The following is a 20,910-nucleotide window of genomic DNA, read 5'->3' on the forward strand; positions in this document are numbered from 1 at the left end:
TTCTATGCATAGAGGGTTGTGGTAGTGCAATGGAATGAAGGGATTCTTCTCTCTTTTTTTTTTTTTCCATTTATATTGTACCAGGAAGAGATCAGAAATTAACTTGCAGATAGGGAGGGTGAATAAATCCTGATCTTTTATATGCTCTTAAGTAAGTAAGAGTATCTGTCATGGGTATTACATACTCTACATTAGACCTTTTCAAATGTATGTTTACCAGGTGATAGTTGATGTGATAAATGTATGAACTATGCTTGGTGTAATTGTTTAAATACTGTAAAGGTGCAGCATATTTTTAACCTGTCTAAAGCACACCCCCACCTCCTTTATAAGAGATGTTTGGAAGCTGAGCATGAAATGTGGTAGAATAGATGTGGAAACCGAGGTGATTATGATAGGATTTGACATAGTGGTGAACCAGGTGTGTAGTCTCTCTCTTTGAGGAAGTTCTTTTATAAAGAAGGTGGAGAGTAGTTCTTCCAGTTCCCTTTTGTGATTTATTTTTTTCCTGAACTAAAAAACTTATTAATTAAAAAAAGAAAAAAAAAAAAAAGCAGCTGTCTGTTTCTGTTTCTCCTGTGTCGTGTCCCTCCCCCCAGAAATGGATGTGTGCAGCCCCTGCTAAAGCCTGGTCATCAGCAATCATTCAAATTAGTTATTTGAATGCTGAGGTTTTGCAGTGAATATCAGCCCTGAACCTGCAGTAACTGAAAATGAGGTGAGTTTGTGTCACGTGATGTTGCAGAGGGTCGTCAGTTCTCTCAACAGGATTTATCATGAATAAGCAAAATTAGGATGGCTTCAAGATGCTAACAAATGAAAAGGTTTGCTACTTCTTAAAAAGTAGATGCTATTTTAATTTCTTGCAACACCATGAACTCTGAAGTGACAAGCATTGTACCACTGTTGACTTCACAGCAGGCTAGAGGAAATGATTGTCATATTGTGTTCATCTTTGCAGTGATCTAATTTGTGTAAATTATAAGGTTTCAAATGGCTACTGTTAATAGAACTCTTTCTGAGTAGAACTTTTCCCCTGCTGAGTAAATGGGAGGACTTGTCTGCACCCTGTTGTATCTGAGGTGGGGTTGTTAAGCTACCAGGGTTGTTAAACTTCAAACTGCAGTTTAGCATCCCAGGATTTTGTGCTGCTGCCATTCCCCTACTCGAAGCTGGATACCATTTAATGTTTGTGGCTAATCTGCTCTTAAACCAGCAGTCGTTTGTTCTTCAGACTAAATTTAAATGAAACTCAAGTAATGTGAAAGTGAAGACACTGTGTTGTTCTGTGCACCGTAAAGTTAAGCTGATAGACCTTAAAACCAGTAGTTTTGGCTTGTCCTGCACTTCCATTGGTGGGTTTAAATGTTTTAAATGGTAATTTAGTTTGAGGATGCTGCTGGGTTTGGGGTTATGCACTCTGGAGTGATCTGTCCTGGCACAGCACGAGCCCTTCCCAGCACTTGCTCTGTGAGGAATGGAGAGGGAAGGTGTGATGGGGAGAAGGAAGGTGGTGTGATGGGGAGAGGGAAGGTGGGGTGATGGGGAGAGGGAAGGTGTGATGGGGAGAAGGAAGGTGGGGTGATGGGGAGAGGGAAGGTGGGGTGATGGGGAGAGGGAAGGTGGGGTGATGGGGAGAGGGAAGGTGGGGTGATGGGGAGAGGGAAGGTGGGGTGATGGGGAGAGGGAGTTCCAGGCATGGCCCTTGGCAGGTGAGAACTGATCCAACAGTCCGTGTCAGTGCCAGAGCCCTCGCTGTGGCTCAGGTACTCGAAGCAGCAATTGTCCAGGATAATTTCTGCTTCAACTCTGGTACTGTTTGCATTGATTTTAACAGGAGAATATTTGGCACTCCAAGGTTAATCGTTAGCTCTTCTTTCAGCAGACAGAACACATCCATTCTGTCTCGGTGCCTGGGCTGCAGCAGAGCTGTGTAGGGCAGGTGGCTTAGCCTGCAGCAAGAGCTTGGGGCCATCAGTTGATTCAAGCAGGAGGAGTTAGGCATTTGGGAAGAGAATGCTTAATTCCAAATTATGCTCTGAAAATCAGGTTTCTTGTGGCCCCTTAGAGCTTTCTGCTGGAAAGGGGCCTTATTTTGTGCAGTCTGCCTTCTTAAAAGTAAATCATCAGTCACTGGAAGTTAGGAAAAGGATCTCTTGAATGTGTGGGGATTTTGCATTTTTTCCACCTATTTTATATAACATTCCTTCTGCATGGTGTTTGGGAGCTGAAATACCACTTGCACAATTCCAAGGAATAACTTCTGAAGAAAACTAATTATACTATTTCCCACAGCAATGCTTAATATGCAAAGATTGCTTCTAAATCTGCTTTCCAGGTCATCCCTCTTTTCTTCACACTTCCATTTTGACTTTCAATGAGGTAATTTCACCCTTAAGCTCATTAGTTTCCATAGGAAATGAATTATAAAAAATGCTAAGTGTGCCATATGAGGTTTAACATCAAAGACATTTCGAGACAGACCATGAATATATGTTGAAGCTATATTTGGTCTCTGTTGGGTATTCTTTTCAGTGCTGCTGAGTTTCACTTGCTTTCGTTAGGTAAGTGTTGGCTTAAGAATTACCTTTTTTTTTTTTTCCCCTTGCAATCCAAATTAATCTTTAATTGTTTAGAATAAAATCTACTGACTGGGCTATTTGAGCCAAATGTGTTTTGTTAGTGCCCATGTGCTGCCCTCATGAGAAAAAAAACCAAAGGAGTTTTGAGTAGGAAGCTTTGTAAGCAACTGCTCTTAAAGAAAAGTTAATTTTCTGAAAGGAAACCTCAGTTCATATTTTGCTAAATCCCTGGAGCGATTGCCTAGCATATTCCAAAACAATTAATTAAAACAAACAAAAGGTGAACACTGTGCAAGCAGAGTTTTACTGAAAAGAATACTTCTTTTGTTAGCTCCATAGCATTTTTGTGGCATTTTGTCCCCGTGCATTTGTGACTGAAATGATTTCCCTGCTCTTCAGTGAGTGTTTAGCGTGTTTATCCCATTTGCTGCTCGGTGTCAATGTGCAGAATAGCTCAGCAAGCTGACTGCCCTGCACAAAGCCAAAACTGCATCTGAGCCCATCCACGAGGGGTGAGGATTTCTGTCATCACAAGTGGCAGCAGAGCTCTCCCAAGTAATGATAGCTGTTAGGAACAAAATAAATGCCGTAAGTAATACTATTTATAAACTAATCCCAGGCAATATTTGCAGCTGAGAGTATCAGAGCACTTTATTCCACCTGGAGCTTTCAGAAGGTCTTAACTTTGCACTGTGACTTCCTTGAAGAGTTTTGGGTGGGAGCTGTTTGTGTTCCTGGGTGGGGAGAAAAACACGAGAACACTTCAAACCAGTTGCTTTAGCTGCGAGAGGCAGAAAATATTTTATACATTCTTTGGAATGTACAAAATAAAACACAAGTACCTCTTTAGCAGTTGTGATCTGCCAAAGGAAAAAAATAACAAAACAAAAACCAAACAACAAACTTCAAAAGGCAAATCAGGAGCTGGAGTGTCCCCTGGGGGCTCTCTCCAGGGCTGACCTGGCAGGGGGGGTCTCTGTGTACCTGCAGCAGCTGCAGGTGCTTCAGCATCCTCTGAGGACAGGCAGCATCGTTCAATAGTGCACATTTATCAGGAAAGGGCCTCCCTGCACGTGTTTCTGTGCACAGTCACAGGGTGTCTGGGGGCTCTGAAGGGTCTGTGCAGGGTTCAGACAAGCAGGATATGAGAGGAAATGCCAACCCCAGGGAGCCCCCCCGGCAGCAATCTGCCCCTGCTTAGCAAAATCTGCTCTGTGGTTGCACAACAGGTAGGAGGGGAGGTCAGTGTAAACAACCACCCCGTCTGAAATCTGGCCTAGGGGCTGAGGAGAAGCTGAGAAAAGGTCTAATCCTCCAGTGTTTGCTTCTCTGCTCCTTCCAGCACAGCTGCTGTCCTGGGGTACCCCACTCTGAGCCACTGCCCAGACACTGCAGTCTCTCAGCAAAATAAACAAAGTAAGTGTTGTTACACCGTGCAAATGAATAGTTTAACATGCTTTTATTGAAAAAGCCACTTTTCCCAGCCCTTCAAATGTAACTATTGCCAATAACTGAGCACAAGTACTTTTCAAAGGTAGATTTTAGTACTTCGGTCTTTAGAAATGTAAGAAGTAACAGAACATGGACTCTGAATTACAATGTGTATATGAATTTAACGCAGTGGAAGTTATTGTTAGAGTGATGAAGACTTCTAAATATTTTGAAAATTATAAATATATTAACTCTTCCCTTTGAATCAAGTAGCATTAATTTAAACAACAAAAAATTCCCTACAAAAAGAAGCAACCAACGTGGAGCCAGACTTTTGCACTTCAAAACTACTCAACACAGCCTGGTAGTAATAGATGCAGAGATTTGTTTGCTGTTCATGTTTGAGTCAACTGCTGAAGGGCAAATGTGTTTTTGCTTCCACTACTGCGAGGCTTTTATGTCTGTGTAGACATGTAAACACACACACAAAATATAAGGCAAAACCTACTTGTGCTGCATATCTCAGACATCAACAGGTGGCAAGTGGAAGCTGTAATAGCAGGTGAAATCATAAATAACTCAGTTAAATATTTCAGGAATCAGCCTTAATGCCTTCACGTAGAGGGATTAAGATAACTGGGTGCACCCTGTGGCCGAGGCAGGGGGAGACTCGTGGAAGATTTCTTTCTGACACCTGTTTTGTGACATACTATTGCTTTAGAACAATGTGCTGTGTCAGCCACAAAATACAGCTTCAGGGGGAATTTTTTTTTCATTTAAGAAAGCAAAATAATTCTAAATTGTGGGCCAAACATGCAGGATTCTTGCAGAGATGGGACAATATCACCAGGAGGCAATTGAAACACTGATGGGGTTATTAAAGGCAATGAGACTAGCAGGCTTCCCTTTGGTTCAGTGTTCCATGGAGTGCCCTGGCTTTGTGCTCAGGGAGGTACAGCCACTTAATTTCCAAAGAAAGCACTCGAAGTTTGCCCCACTTAATTTTGTCTTTTTAAGTCTTGCCTGCTAAAGGAAGGGAAATGGTTCTGCAGTCAGTGTGCATTACCAGCAATAAATAGCTGGTGGATATAGGATCAGAGCAGCTGCAAACATCCCAGGGTTGGATGCTGAAGACTATTCCTAGTATTTCAGTGTTTTTGTACACATGCTCCTGTTGCCATGAGGAGTCACTGAATGGAGTGGACTGAGGTGTTCTAAGCCTATGTGGATCTAACAAAGATAAAGCTACATCAGACTTTTATAGAACAAGCATCTGGTGTTGGGTGGCTCAGCTTGTCTGTGCACTCCTCTAAAGAGTTAGGCTATGAGCTAATCATGGTCTTTAATAACAGAGCTGCTAATGCTTGGTAAGTGTTGTGCTAGAGTGCAGAAGTCATGAAATGCTTAAAATGAAGTTTACAGAACTGTATGCAAACATGCATGATTGAATTCTTCCCCTTGGATTGTACAGGCATAGCTATAAACAGAAGTCAGCTCAGAGCTCCCAACAGAAAGACTCAATGACACCACAGGGACAGGGGACTGATTTCCATTTTGGATACAAACCACGGTGTGACCGTCCCAGATGACTTTCATTCCTACTCCAGAGAAGGGTTTCTGCAGCCTGAAGTACCTTTTCAGAGGATGCTTTCTTGTACAAACCACATCAAGATGCCATGCAGAAGAACAGAGAGGAGGTCAGTGAGCCCAAGGGACGATGGCACCTGTGCTGTGCTGTGGTTTGCATCCTCATCATCTCAGTCCCACCGTGTGGGAAGCAAAGACTGCTCTTAACAAAGCTGCATCCACTTGTGACTGCCACACTCAGCTGCTTGGCACAGCTTCTGCTCTGGTCAAGTCCCTGTTCCCTCTGTTTTGGTGAACTGATGTTCCAGCCTTTCCAGGGGCATCACTGGACCGAAGCTTGGCACAGTGTGGGAGCAGCCGGGGGCTCACAGTTCTCTGAGGGCTCAGCAGTGTTGGCATCGACACCTGCTGAGCTCTGCTGGTCCCTGGAGGAGCCGGGGGCCTTCGTGTGAGCTTTGTACAAAGCAGGAGATTTTGCCCAGAGGGGAAGGTTTGATGTGAGATGGGTAGAACTGTTCCCCTCAGCAGTCAGAGCCAGGGGCTGTTTGTCTGGCACAGCACACACAGCGCTTGGCTCGGCCAGGTCTCCACATGGACTGAGATGTTCTGCGAGGACCAGAGGCTGCTGATCATCCCCTTCCTCGGAAATAACAAAAACAGGTTTGTTTTTATCTGTTTCTACCAGAAGCTCCTTTGTTTTCGAACCATTGACCAAGTTGATTTTCAGTGGGTTGGAGCTCTCTAGAAGATTTTTGGGGCTTTGGCTGTTGACTGGAGATGCTGCCCCCAGGTGTCTTGAGGGATCCAGGGACCTCACAGGTTTGCTGTCAGGGGAACTGGCTAAAAATCCAAAATAAGGGTTCCCAAATCTGGATTTCTTCAAATTGCAGGAGGTGAGCTTCCTCTGCCTTTGTGCAGACTGGGTGAGGGGGTAGGAGGCATTACTGACAGATGAATCAGAGTAAATGGTCTCTGATGCTCCCTCTATCTCGATGGCTGAGATTACCTTTCTGGTTGGGACACCTTGGGATCTTGCAGCTGTAGAAAAACCCTGCACAAAATAGCACCAAATTAGAAACCTTGATCCCAAGGGAACTAAAAGTTAAAATTCCTGGTTGTGTTAGAGGTAAGATGCACTCTTTAGCAAAAACCTGTGTTATTACCTTAAAAAGGAAGAAACATCCCCTATTAGCTTTGTAACAAGGTGTTGGTTTGATGGTCACAATCAGTGAGACCTCGATGTCCCTGCCACACCTATGGGCTCTTGCAGTGCAATAATAATACATCAATTACAGTAAATTTAAGGCCTAACCAGGAGAAAAGGCACAAATCAGAACACTCAATGAGATGATCTTGCCTGAAGGCATTTTTAAATGTTTTTTTGGGACTGGGGAAATTTCGTAACCAGGTGGTGACTGCTGGAAAACGCAGCTTCTAAACGTTTCAGTGGCTAAATTACAGTACAGTCAGGCAAAAGAATTTCCCAGCCATCAAGGAAGACAGACTGAAACGTGTGTGGGATTGCAGGGTGCAGGGGCAGAGCTGTGGCCAAGAGGAAAAGGTGTCCCAGCAGCAGCAGCTCCTGGGGCTCAGGCCCCGAGCCCCCCGCCCTCCCCTCCCTGCGGGACTCACACTGCTGTCAACCAGCTTGGTGAAGGGACTGCTGGTGGTCCAGCTGCGCCACTTCTTCTGCAGCTGCGGGATGGGGGCCAGGAGGTCGTGGAAGGTGCGGGCGCTCCAGGTGCGCTGCCGGGGACAGGGATTGTCCAGCGGGACCTGGCCCTTCTGGGCGGCTCCTGCGGCCGCGGGCTGCGAGCTCAGCCACTCCGACACCGAGCCCGGGCTCGTCACGCTCCTTTTCAGGTTTTTGTCCTGACAAGAGTGAAGAAAGGTCATTTACAGCGCCTTTCATCCAGATGTTTTTAAAACACTTCAAAAAATGGTGATTTACTGAGTCGTTCTTGGAGGACTCGGGAATGCAACTTCTCCTCATTGCTCTTGCTGGCGTCCCTGGAGCAAAGCTGCACCTTCCTTCCCCCATTCTGGGTTTAACACTGGGAAATTTCAGTTGTGGAAGCGATCATACCACTCTCACTGACCAAACACGTGCAGTACCTACAGCTCAGTTTTACTGGAGATACATGGCAGATCAAACTTCTCTGTGTAAAACATCATCCTTCCACCCAGCTTGGCTCTTGGGAGAGACTTTAGGGGGGAAGGGGCCTGCTGAAGGAAATACAGAAGCAAGAAACAGGAGAATCAGGAGTCTGAAAAATGCACATTTTTCTGACTGAAGTAGTGCTCTTTATTCTATGAGAAGGAAGAATTAAGAAAAATAATTAAAAATAAACGGAATAATCTGTTCTCGGTGTCTGTGGTGAACAGAACAACAAGCACAGGGGCTGGATGGGAGCCAAGGAGATTTTCATTTCGCATAAAAAATGCTCTTCAGGTGGACAACGTGCTTTAGGAGTAGAACAAGACATCCAGACAGGTGTAAAATTGTCATCATCAGAGGGTGAGACCACATTAAACCTTGTCACCAGCCCTGTGCATAAGCAGAGCTGATCAGGCATGAGAATGAACTATAGACAAAAATCTCTTCCATACTTTATAAGTTCTGATGTTGCACTTAAAATCACAGGTTTTGTCCTTAATATCGATATGGGTTTAAAGTTAAAGAATCCCTGACAGTCCTATGAATTTCCTTTCATTCTTCTCTAATACTTCACCTGTTATTTATATAAGCCTCCTGTTACACAACTCCATAGATATTTTAAATTTTCAGCTGTGCAGATACGGTTGTCATGAGAAGAATGCCAAATCCACATTCCCAAAGTTTACACAGTCCTTAAAAAGGGTCTGAAACAAATCCCACACTGTCCTGGATTTAAAAGTTCTGAGAAACCAGAAACTTGTGATTTGTTATTTCTGAGAAACTGAATCTTTCAAGTTTCTGCAAATCAAAGAAACTATTTAGTGAAAATGTCATACTGGAAATGGATGGGCAGAGAGGCAAGAAATTAACTACTACAGTAGAAAAAAACTCAGTAGGAAGCCAGGAGAGGTGTCAGGCTCTGGATGAGTTTGTTTCAATATTAAGCTCCTAGTCTCAGATTTGGTTAAAGCAACAATATTTATAAATTTATAAGCCAGCTGTCTTCTCCTCAAAAGTTCCTTCAGGCTGTCTTAGGATTTATTATTCTAATATGACTATAAATACCTCCGAATTGATGTAAAACTTAGCCACCGGTTTGAGATAGATATACTGGAAGTATCTGTGAAGATGAATAATGTATTTTCTACATTTTTGAAAATGTTTTGGCAGAGAAATGATTCTTAAGCCTCCATGATCATTCTCTTTACTCAGACCTCTGCATCTGAAACTTGCAGTGTCTGATCAGAAGTCAGAGATCACAGTCACAGGTTGGCCAAAGGCTGAACGATGCCTGAAAACAAACGGGATTTACAAAGCCATGATTTTGGGAAGCCATCCCAAAGCCATCCTGCTTTGGATGTGTCCTCTCACTAGCCACACACAGAGACACAGGTTTTTAATGACAGCTCCTTCTCTCTTGCTTTGCCTAGGGGAGCATTTTGGGTGAGGTGAGTCTGCTGGCTCTGCATCTCACACATCTCTTCACAGGAGGAGAACTGCAGGAGGATCCCTGCCAAGAAACGGGCTCTGCTCCAGCGGATAAACTCATCCCACTTCCCTAGTGCTGGGCCAGCTCTGCACCATACCCTCTGCAGGGCTCAGGAGCTGGCTGGCCAGCTGCATTTTACACCCTAACAACACACATTGAAAAATTAAACTGTACACATGTTTAACATGCAGGAACCCTGAGGATCAAGTGGCCCCATGAGCTCCCTTTGAGAGCAGGTTTGTCTTTAGCCAGCTGTGCCTGATTTCCACCCCCTGCAGATGATGGTCATCAGCTGTGGGGAGAGACCCAGAGCTTTCAAAGAGGCCCTGCCAGGCTTCCTGGCTTGGTTTTCTGCTCGTTGAGGACGTTGGTTGGGAGTATTGACTCACTTGTGTGCAGCATGGACAGCACCGAGGAGGAGATGCCTTCTGAGTTAATGATAAGGTAAGTCACTTTTATTCTTGGGTTACCTTCACTGTTTTAGTACCAAGCTCTTTCATTATTGTGGGGTTTTTTTAATATATAAATCTCCTCTGAAGATGCTTGCAGAAGTGATGGCAGAATAGAAATGTGGATTATAAGTGTATTGGTTCCTTCTGACCAGAGTGGGGAACAGAGGCAGCAGGGAGGGTTTCCCTCTGCCCAGAAGCTGTGTGTGGATGTGACTGCCAGCAGGTGAAGCTCTGCCCTGGACAGAGGGACCAGAGAGTTCAGGTGCTCAGGGGTGCCCAGTTTGGGTACAGCTCTCAGTGCTCTGCTCCACAGAAGGGGAATGTTTAGGCAAGGGAAGGCACCAGAGCTGCTTTCCCTTCTTTCTCTCTTCCTGTTAATCACTGTGGCCAAGTGGAGGAAAAGCTCAGCACGTGTCTTACACTGGGGTAGGAAAATCCTGAGCAGCCTGGCCTCCTGGCTAACTTCCTAATCAAGTGCAGGGATACAGAATGCTTTTGTTTTGTAAACTGTGACAGAAGTATTACCCAGACTGTCCTGGGCATGTGAGTTCCTTGTGCTGCTTGTTTATCCTCTTGTGGGAAAAAGAGAGGGCACTGGAGAAGAGAACATTGACCTGGGAAAGGCTTTGAGCACACACTTGTAATGGATGTGCCCCCTCTGCACTCCCTCAAGGCTGAAGAGGTGACAGCCAGACCTGAGGCTTCTGAGCCATCATCTGTTCCTAAACAAATAAAGGACCAGGAGTGCAGGGGAAAGAGCTAAAATAAGAACTTGCAGAATTGATTCGGGTTTTGTCTGAGTTTGAAAGGGCTCCAGTGCTTTCACTTGAAGCACTTGATTTTTTTTGTAGCCTACACTGCTAATTTTCACATCAGCCTGATGAGACAGGTAATTTTCTGCCAAGCTGAGGAGCTGAGTTCCTTCCCTGATCTCTTGGGAGTGGTGGGCAGGAGCAGGTTTGACTCTCAGGTCTTTAAGCTGCTACAGGTGATATTTTTAATGGAAATCATCTTTGCCAAATAACATATTTCAGAGGGCTTGTTCTACTGCCTGTTGGCAGACATCTGCATTATTGGCTATCAGATTCAGGGTAGATTTCTGTACTTTCTCTTCCCAAAATTGGGAATACACTGGCTTGGGGGATCCCAGCCCACATCATTGGATGGCAGCTCAGCTTGAGGGTTGGGAGAACTGCCCGGCTCAGTCACTGCCCTTCTCACAAAGTGGGTCTTGGTCGTAAATGGACAGAAATGACAGGTGCTGCCCAGGAGGGACATGCTGTGTCTTGCTAGAGATGCTAGAGAGCATTCCTACCTGTATTCTGTAGGTGGTAAAGCTCAGCCCACTGGCCCCAGGCCCAGCAGAAATGATGAACACTTCATCGCTGCCGGTCTCGGTGGTCACTGCGGAGATGGAGGAGGGCACGTCTGGGTCGGTGTCCTGAGGGGACCGTTCTGTGCTGCCCCTGCAGGAGGGCACTGACAAAGGAGGAAAATCAATGCAGGCTGCTTGCAAGAGTCCAAAACATCTGTTTCCATCTCCTCTGTGACAAACACTCCTCCCTCCCTCGACAGTCTGGAGCAGGCTTTGGCTGCCTGTCACACCAGCCAGAACAAAATTCAAGCCAACAGTTTGTTCTCCTGAAACTGCAAGCTTTTAAAAACAAAGGAGGAGAGGAGGAACACCCTTGGATCTGCTTTCTAATAAAGACAGGGGTGAACTGAAATCCTTTGTGTTAAATACACAAGGTTGTGCTGCAGATCAGAAACCTGCAGCCTTCTCAGCTCATCTTTTATTTGTATTTACTCATACCTGCTGATATTGGGAGCTGTGCTTTTTGGTTGAACCCTAGTGCTGCTGCTCCTCCAGGCAGCTGATGCTCCAGGGACTGCCATGGGGTGTGTGCACGTGTCCCCAGGCCTGTCATCTGGGCAAGGATAGGAGAACTCTGGTCACAGCTCCTCAGTGACTTTTCCAAAGAAGGAGTTGGGGAAGCTGTCATGGCTGGGAGCACAGAGTTAGCTGTTGATCAAGATACCCTTGTGAGAGCTGTGTGTCTGGTGGCTGATAGGGAACACTGATGGTGTGTCACAACAGAACATGAAGTTGCTCCCTGTTGGCCTCCCCAGCCACGAGGGGCACTGGTACAGTTCATGTGTTGTGACTCACCATTGCAGCAAGTGACATTGTCTGCAGCTCTGGCTGGGGTGCCCTTCTCTGGGAACCCCCAGTGAGGTGGATGTCACCTAAAGCAGATCCACAAAGACCCACAGGAGCAGTGAGCTCAGGAGTGACAATCAGAGCCCCTTGGAGCGCTGTCAACCCCATCCTGTCTGGACAAGGTTAGGCACAGGGCAGGTGAAACTCTGCCACAGTTCCTGGACCTGTGGCAGCCTGAACCCAACATCTTTGCTCTGCTAACCCAGTGTCTCTGCCACGCCATGTGCTGTCACAGCCTGTGTTGGCAGCACGCTGGAGCTGCGCTCGTGTGCGCTCCTTGCCAGGGGAATCACCCTCCCAGGCGGGGGAGAGCAGCAAGGGAGAGCCCCCACAACAAAGGCTTTCTGCTGTGGAGCAGCTCTCCAGCTGTGCATGGGCGAGATGGAGAGGAGGAGTGCAAGGAAGGAACTATCTCATTAAGTGGCCCAGGGCTGCGGGTGCCCTGACCCGGCCCGGCCGCTGCCCGCGCTTACCCGCCTGCTCCCGGCTGACAGAGTGGTTGTTGTTTTCATTCTCCCGGCTTGGCACCACCAGCTGGAGCTCATTGATATCGCCGGTGGAGTTCTGGATCCTGTTCTACAACTCAGAACACGCCCCAGTAAACATGGTCAGATAAACAGTGCAACAGCCAATGTGAAAGAGAGAAAGAGAAATTGCTGAAGCCATGAGCACTAACCTCCTGGGCACTGCATGCGTTGGACCAGCTCCTTTTGGGGCACGTTCTCTGCCTGGAAAGGAGAGACAGCGACAACAACAACAAGCCCACAAGTGAGTTAAAGGTCCCACGGGAAGGTCTCGGCCGTGCAAGGGGTACCCAGCAGGTTGTGAGCTCTCCTACCTACAGGAGCAGCCAAAATACTTGCCAAGACTAAGGAGGCAAAACCTGTAAACCAGGGGAGAAAATTATATGCTTCTGTGGTGGGGAACCAGCTGAAGAAGAGAAGAACCTGTCATCTTCTTCCTGTGATCACTGCAAAAGCAGGGACAGAGCTCAGACCTCTGCCAAGTCCCAGCAGGTTCCCCCCACCAGCTGTTCTTCCCCATCAGTAACGAAATAGCGGGGCTGAGATCCTGCCTGGGTCTGGGCAGTGGCACCGTTCTGATCCTGGTAGACAGCACAGTTCATCTGCAGAGCTAATTCTGCCTGCTGGGCTATATTTAGCAAGCAGAGAGCATCAGATGCTGCCCACTCGTGTGACCGTTCCACTGAGGCAGATCGTGGTGGGGTGGGAGTGCCCTTGGCTGAAGGGAGGCACAGGCACGTTCTTAACCTTTCTTTCACATTCTTTGTAAAGCTGAGATCATGAAACAACTCGTGCTAGTGACTTTTGGATGGATAAGACTTAAAGATACCCTAAGGCAAGACTGGCACTGATGAATGTTGTGACTGAGGCAAGTGTGTCCTGCCTTTGTGTTCAGTGGTTCCCCGTGGGACAGTAGGCACATGGGAGCATTAAGGCACTGATCAGATGGGATGTCACCAGTGTTACTGTTTCCCTGCTGTCTGTGCTGCTGGCTGTTGTGCTTCTTGTTGTGAGGTTTGGTTTGTTTTAAAGCATTTAATCTCCTCCATGCAAGTGTTTTTGGTAGTTATGAACTGAAGCCAAGATGTCAAGTTTTCAGTCACCATTTCATTCCTGTCTGTTTTTAAGAATAGGGGCTCAGGGACCACCTAAGGAGGTTGGCTGGGAGCCACTGGCTGCTCCATCTCGGGCATGATGGGTTTCATTCCTTCACCGTGTCATTGGACCTCTTAAAAAATGCTCATTGACTGACAAGTGAATTGAGGGAGAAAAAACCCACACACTACTCCTGGTGAATGCAGAGAGGACCACAGAAAGAAGAGGAGAGCAAGTTGGCACTTGGGAATTTAATCCAGAGGAGATCCAGACAGATAGCTGTTACTCCAGGAGGCACAGCCCCTGCTTGGGCTTCTCAGGGAAACTCAAGGCTAAAGCAGGGAAGGCTCTTCTTCAATGCACTGATTCAGGAAGGGGGAGCAGGGAAAGGCTCCCAAGTAGGAGGAGTGTTGCCTTATCAAGCAAGACCAAACAACAGAGGAAATATTTCAGGCCAGAAAATGTGTATGTCAATATTCAACACACACACCCACCCCCAGAAGCTCTTTTTGGGCACCAGAATCATTTCAGCAGGAGTGACCTGGCCAAGAACACCCCAAGAAAATGATTTATTGTGGTGGTCAAGGCGTTCAAGTAGATGATGGAGAAGTTCAAGGAGAACTGTGTAATTCCCCTGTTTGTCCACATGGCAGTATTTTTTTTTTTTATTATCTTCCTTTCCTCCCAGCTCTTCCCTGTCAAAACACACAGAAAAATTTAAACTATGGATAGACAGGGCAAGTTCTGCCTTAAGAAACTGGAATACCTGACATTCTTGGCTCCTTCCCTTGCTGTTCTTTATAAATTTAGCAGACACCATAACTACCTTGAAATCCACTCTGCAGTTTGGCAGCATGAACCAAAGGCAGAGAAAGGTGCCCCCAGCAAAGATGTTTCCTGTGTGAGGATGGTGGAATATGAGAGAGAGTCCTGTTCTTCACAAAGTTTAAATTAGGATTGAAAAATGGTACCTGGCTGAAAGAGCACTGTTTGAATTTTTCTTCCCTCATCACGCTTTGGGTACTGAGAGTCTGATTTTCACTGAACAATTTGATTTACTGCTAAAAACCAACACAGAGATGCTCTGGTTTGCAGGGCTGGAGATGTTTCTTTAGCTCATTCTCCAGCTGGACTGCACCTCTGTGGTCCACTGAGGACCTCTCCACCAAGGAGATCAGAGATTTGGATCAGTGCACAGCTCATGAGTATAAACCAGCCAATGTGAAAACAGACCAGTTTCCATCATTTAAAAGAAAATGTAATTAAAAAGTTGCTTTGTGAAAAGGCAGCTCCAGGCAGGTGTAGTTGTCAGAGGTGTCTAACTAAACCAGTGTGATGTGCAGAGGAGAGAAAGGGAGGCCACAGCCCCAGCAGGCAGCAAGGGGTATCTGCACAAGGGGAGCAGAGGAAAGGTCTGCTTTTAGCCCAGAAGTGCCGAGGATGCTCTAGGAGGACACTCCATGACAAAGGCACGTTGCCATCCTCAGGTGACAGAGGGTGGCAGGCAGTGACTGGCAGGGCAGGCTGTGCAGGGAGCGAGGGCAGCACGTGATGGTCGATGAAATCGCTGCACCCCGAGGGTTGTGAGTGGGAACAGGTCCTGTGCAGATGCAAAAGGCAGCTGCAATCCATGGGTTGCAACCACAGAGCAAGAGTTTGACTGCATGGGACAGGATTAGGACTAAATAAGGTGGACATATCTGTTGTTCCTGGGGCTTGGGAAAGAAAATAAAAAATACCCCATTACTCGAGCCAGGCCTCATGGCCAAAAGTAATTAGAATTATTGGCCAACTAACAAGTGAAGCTTTCATTCCTTCCCCAAGTAGCAAACAAAAGCTGCAGTGTGGCAGAGACTTGGAGTTTCCCCAGAGAGCTTTGCCCTGGCTGAATGCAATGAGCCCCAGCAGATACTGCTGACGACTTGGTGCATGGAGTGGCAATGGATGCCAAGCCCATCCCAGGCCATTTCTACTCCTGGCAAGGCAGAGCCTGCTACTTTTAGCTGAGCAAGAGCAGCAGATAGAAATGGGGAACAAAACAACAAAAAAAAATCAACAGCTAAACCTGGTACCAGAGGAACAAATCGAGTATGAAGAGAAAAGAAAGTGGAAGGCAAGTTTACAATGCCAAGAGCTTCCAGGTTGCTGTTGGCATGGTCTGCAGTGGCACAGCCCGGCCAGGACGAGTGTCACTGTGCCTCAGGGAGCTGCTCCCACTTCTGACTGTGCTGCCCTGCTAAAACATTGCCATTTCCCCCCTCAGCCCACCCCTTGCTGCACCTGACATTTCCTGCAGGGAGGACAGGCTGTGGTTAATACACATTTGACACCTGATTATTTAGGGCAAGAAGCACAAAATAGAGCTGGATGGGCTCAGTCTAAGAGGAGTGTCAGTGTGCTTCGTGGTCTCTGCAGTCTTATTCTGCATTAAAAACCCCCAGCTGGGCAAGCTCCAAGCACTGCCAGTGGTTCTGGAGGCAGAGACCAATATCCTCGAAGCAGTTAGCCCAGCAAAGAGGGAACAAAGACTCTTCCAGTGCAACACCAGTGAGGGAACTCAGCACAGGTCATGGCACTGCTTCCACCTGTGTCAGCTTTCACTTTAATGCTTTAAGTCTGACAAGAAATACAGGGGTGTAATCAAGACCTTCCTGGAATAGAATGCAGGGAATTCAGGCAGCTGGGATAGTAAATGCCCTTTCAAGAGGCTAAAGGAGTAGGGATAATCTCTATTTATATCCAGTCAATAGCTGACTGAGGTAGAGATATCTTCATGTAAAAAAATTTAAATAAATCAAAAAGAGTTGCAGAGCAATGAAAAGGCACAAGCACCAGCGTTAAAAGAAGAGAGTCTAATCCTGATCCTGTGCCATAGGGCTCTTGGTAGGGTGTGTTCCCAGAACACATAAACATTTGTGTGTGGGGCTGAAATCATGAGCACTTTTTTCTCTGTTGGTCAGCAAGAGCAGAACATTATTTTGTAAACATCTGACAAGCAAAAAGCCAAGCTGTGAATGAGAGCAGCATGGCCTGACTTTCTGAACAGGCTGTGCACAGCAAACCTCAGCCAGTGGAACCTCAGATTGCCCATGTACTTTTTGGTTGGAATAATACTCTGCTTCATGGATGGTTACAGTGAAATTAAATAGGGGTGTTGGAGCAAGAACAGCCTACTCAACATGTGTATCAGCCCAGACTGCTGCCATAGCGAAGGGAGGCTGTTTCTGTCTCTTTTGAAGATTGGCAAGGGTATAAAAATAAAGTATTTGGTATCTGGAAGACATTTTCCAGCAGGCGTTTTCCTTTAGAGCTGGCAAAAAAAATTGTGGTCTGAACCAGCGTTCTGCAAGCTCTTTGAAAAGGAAAAAGGTTACTTAGATGTGACACATGCAAGTTTAACTCTTACAACTGTGAAGAGCTCAGACTCTGAAGGCAGGAATTTCTTTACATACAGCAAGAGAGGTTATATTGAAGTCTCTCCACAGTGCCCCTGTTCTCTGCTACCCAGTGGGATGCCCATGGTTTGAATTTATTCAGCCAGAGCCAGAAATGCAGCCTCCAGAAGGACAAGGAAAACCAAGTTCCTCTATCAAACCACCCTCAGGGACCAGGAATGTCTGGGCAATCCTGAGACCTTTGGGGTTGGAGGATGCACAGTAAATGGGGGTGCAGGAGGACAGAAGACAGGCCAGCTGGCTCTGGGAAACAAAGGCACTGCCAGTCCCCAGTCAGCACCCTGCCAGGGACAGGGTTTGTTTCAGGTTACCTGATGTGTTCATTGAAATCAAAACATTGGAAAGATGCTGTTTACTTTGACAAAAACCTGGGGAGCTTGGTCTCTGTTTTGAATTTGTTGGAAGGGGAAAAAAAAATAAATCACTGTTTCTACAAAAATGTTTTCACTGGGGAGTTGGAAAGAAAAATGCAAACATATGCTGGGGGGGTGGAGAAGTGTTTTTTGGATAAATATAGAGGAAAGAAACAGATGAAATCAAAGCAGTTGGCTGGAGGGTTATGCTTCTGTGACTGTCTGGGTTTAGCCATTTAACCAGTTAGCACCAGGGCCTGGAAATCAGCAGCCCAGCCTGGCCAGCAGATCACTTGGCTGTATCGTTTGGGGTTACATTTGGGAACAAGGAGAGGCCCTGTGGTGTGGCTCTCAGCCCCTCCCCAGCATCAAAGGGGTGTGCAGATGACTCCTTAGCACACTGAATGCACTGGAGTTGGAATGTCTGCACAGGCTCTTGGATAAAATATGCTACAGACCTGAAAACACTTTTAATCTTTGTAATCTAAGTGGTAATAGTTTGGTTGTTATTTACTTTTCTGCAGAGTGTTAGTGATGGTTAGTTAGAGTCAAACTGGGGTCTCTGAAAAGAGGCAGTGCCTGTCAGCTCAGCCTGCTTGGGATGCTCAGGGAAGGATGATCTTTGCTCATTGACCAGTTATTGTCCCAAAACTGAGGTTCAAAGGCACCACTGCCATGGAAAAGAAAGAATGTCCAGGAAAGTCCTGACCTTTCAGGTATTTCTGCTGGAAAAAGGAAATAAATTTGAGGTACAGGAGCTTTAGAAATAGGAAAGAAAAGTGAGGAGCCTGGGGCAGGAGCAGTGACCAGCACTGACCTCCTCTGTACCCACATACTTTACTCCACTGGAGGGACAGCAAACATTAGCAGAGCAGGGGAAACACAACTGTTTTCTGGTGGTTTTCCTGGGGATTATATCAAGGGCTTCAAAGGCTCTGACACACATCACCTTACCTGCAAACTATGCAGAGGGCAGAGAGCAAAGCAAGCACAAAGACAACGATCCCAGTTCCAGTTGCCAGCAGCATCATGTTCTCCTTCCTCTCCTGCCTCACAGCATCCACAGCGCTGGGCTCTGTGATGTTCCTGTACTCGAAGAGCATTGCGAAGCCCCGGCCCCGGTCCGTGGTGGTGATCAGCTCCATGATCACCTCGACCATTTCCAGAGAGGAACCAAAGACCATGGTCTTGTTTAAAGGGGAATTTGGCCCACAGAAGCGAGAGGAAAAGGTGATGAGATCAGAAACATAGAGTACATCATGGGGACAGATATCCACTGCTGGCTGGGGGCTGGAGGAGGTTTCCACGGGCAGTGCTGTTGAGGGAAGAGTCCAGCTCTCTACTGGAACTTCACCTCTCTCACTAGCAGCAGCTAGGTGGGCAAGCAAGATTTTCCCTTCCAGATCATCTCCCCTTTCCAGGCCACTGGTGTTCTCCCTCTGCACTGTGGCACCACCAGCCACTGGGAACGGCAGCTCCTCTGCTTGAGCCTTGGTAGTCACTTTGGGTTCCTTCATCTGCTTCGACTGGTTTTCTTCAGATGCTTGTTTGGCTTCTTCTTTTTTTGAGGTGATTCCTGGAAGTTCATCCAGGTGACTGGCAAGGTCCTTTGTCTGCTCTCTGGTGCTGCTCAGATTCTGAGCCACCTTTGACATCCAGGTCTGCAGAGAGGGTTTTGTGGTATGGAGAGAAAAGTCCAGGCTTCCCTCAACAGAAGGCACATCACTATTTCCTGTTGTAGTGGGGGCTGAAGAGCCATCCCAGGGGGTTGGAGTTTCACCAGAGCTCTCAAAAATGTCGAAGTCAAAGATTTCCAAGATGAGGTGGGTTCTCATGGGAATGAAAAACTGCCAAATGCAGTGTATCCCTGGGTAGTAGTTGTTTGGAAATCCTGGTGATAAAATCAGACCTCTTTCCATCGACTGCACCACTGCACCACAGGAATAATACACCTGGGAAATAAAACAAATAATCTTACAGATTGCCAGAGATTACCCATGGGATGCAGTCTGCTAGACCTCTGGAAGGTCCTGCTCTTTGCTTTCCCTTCAGAGGTAAGACAGCCTCAAGGCAGGGAAATTCATTGAGTTTGTGCAAGTCCAACTCCTACCTTTGTGCAGCATCAATCTGATATGTAAAATATGGAAAGCCACTCTTAGAGACTATGGAAGTGTAGATTGAATGGTCAACCCCCACAGAAATATAACCCACACAAGTAATTCACAGAATTCTCACTTCCTACTACGGATCACTTCTGCTGTTGGCAAATATACAGCTTTTTGACCACACAAATGTGTTGCTCCTAAACAGTTGGTTGTGTGACAAAAATCTCAAGAAGCTAAAGAAAGAATGTGTTACCACAGCATCTCAAGCTCTGTGTTATTTTCATTAGAAAACCATGTTAATGTGAAAAAGAACCTTTGCATTGGTGATTACCCATGATTCACCCATCCAGCTCATCTTCTGTTTCAAGAACGTTCAGCCTTTTCTACTTCAATGAGCAGTAAAATCTGGGTGGTTTTGGTTTGGTAAATTGTCTCTTCTTCAAATTCAACGCCTCTCAAAATAGTGAGAGCGGATAGCAGCTCTCTAGTAAACCAGCAGTCAACATGCATTTTACATAACCCAGCAACAGTTCCACGGGAGATTTGCTGTTCCTTCGTTCTCCAGAGTTAGCCCTTCAGCCCTCGAAGAGGAAGGAAGGTGGCACTGCCCCCCACGCTGCTGCTCCTCTAAAGGTACCCCAGGCTGCTTTGGCACATCCTATTCACAACTGCCTTCTCCCAGAGATGCTCTCAGAGCCTTTTTCCAAGATCCTTTCATGAATCTGCAGAGCACAGAGCCCTGTGCGATGCCTGTGGGCAATTGTTTTGGAGAAGAGGGGAGGGAAAAATCCCAAGTGCTTAGGTCACAAGGGCCTGTCTAGGAGCATGGGTTTACAAGAATTAATTGGAGAAGAAAGGGAATGCTTTGGGTTTGGTGTGGTTTTTTATTGGAAATGATTAGTTGTCTTGGTCTGTTATCTATTTAAACACAAAGGAAGCTTGGCAGCAGAACAAACGAAGCTTATGAAGTCCATATAAAGCCACAAAGATCAAAATGCTCCAGATTTTTTTCCTCTTGGTCCCTCCCCTTGGCTCATATTGAAATGGAAATTAAAAAAAAAAATGCAATGCCAAATGTTAAAAACCCCTAAATAGGAACAAAAAGCCAGACCTGTTCTGAGAGGCACGACCTTTGTTTTCCAGCAGGTGCTGCTCATATTCTGAGGGATTTTGGCATGGATGCAGGATGGCCACAGAAAAGGACCAAAACAGCAGTGTGGCTGGAAATTGTGTTCTTCACATTCAACTTGAAATCCAATATTTGATTTGTAAACAGCGTCGTTGAAATCAAAGCTTATGTTAATTATTGTGGAATAATCTACAGGCTTCTCCTGTAAGGCACCTGGGCTGAACTATGGCTTGAGGTCTCAAGTGGAAAAGAAACCACATTCATCTGCCACATACATATTATTCTCTGTTTGGTGCCTCAGGAGTTCCCCAGCACACAACACAAAAATA

General features: G+C 46.3%; 1 protein-coding gene across 2 annotated transcripts in view; it reads right to left on the bottom strand.

The window, feature by feature from the left end:
- Positions 1-4,024: 4,024 nt before the first annotated feature.
- The window catches only part of LOC126641720 (uncharacterized), a 30,199-nt gene continuing 13,313 nt past the window's right edge, over positions 4,025-20,910 (bottom strand). For both annotated transcript variants that reach the window (XM_050318724.1, XM_050318725.1), the window contains exons 2-7: positions 18,302-19,299; positions 12,597-12,648; positions 12,394-12,496; positions 11,015-11,178; positions 7,233-7,472; positions 4,025-6,651 (exon numbers count right to left, since the gene is read on the bottom strand). In XM_050318724.1, coding sequence (XP_050174681.1) covers positions 5,923-6,651; positions 7,233-7,472; positions 11,015-11,178; positions 12,394-12,496; positions 12,597-12,648; positions 18,302-19,299 — 2,286 coding nt within the window. In that variant the 3' untranslated portion in view covers positions 4,025-5,922. The remainder of the gene's footprint in view (positions 6,652-7,232; positions 7,473-11,014; positions 11,179-12,393; positions 12,497-12,596; positions 12,649-18,301; positions 19,300-20,910) is intronic.

The sequence above is a fragment of the Myiozetetes cayanensis genome, unplaced genomic scaffold (genome assembly GCF_022539395.1).
Source record: "Myiozetetes cayanensis isolate MyiCay16 unplaced genomic scaffold, myiCay2020 scf21, whole genome shotgun sequence".
Lineage (NCBI taxonomy): Eukaryota > Metazoa > Chordata > Aves > Passeriformes > Tyrannidae > Myiozetetes > Myiozetetes cayanensis.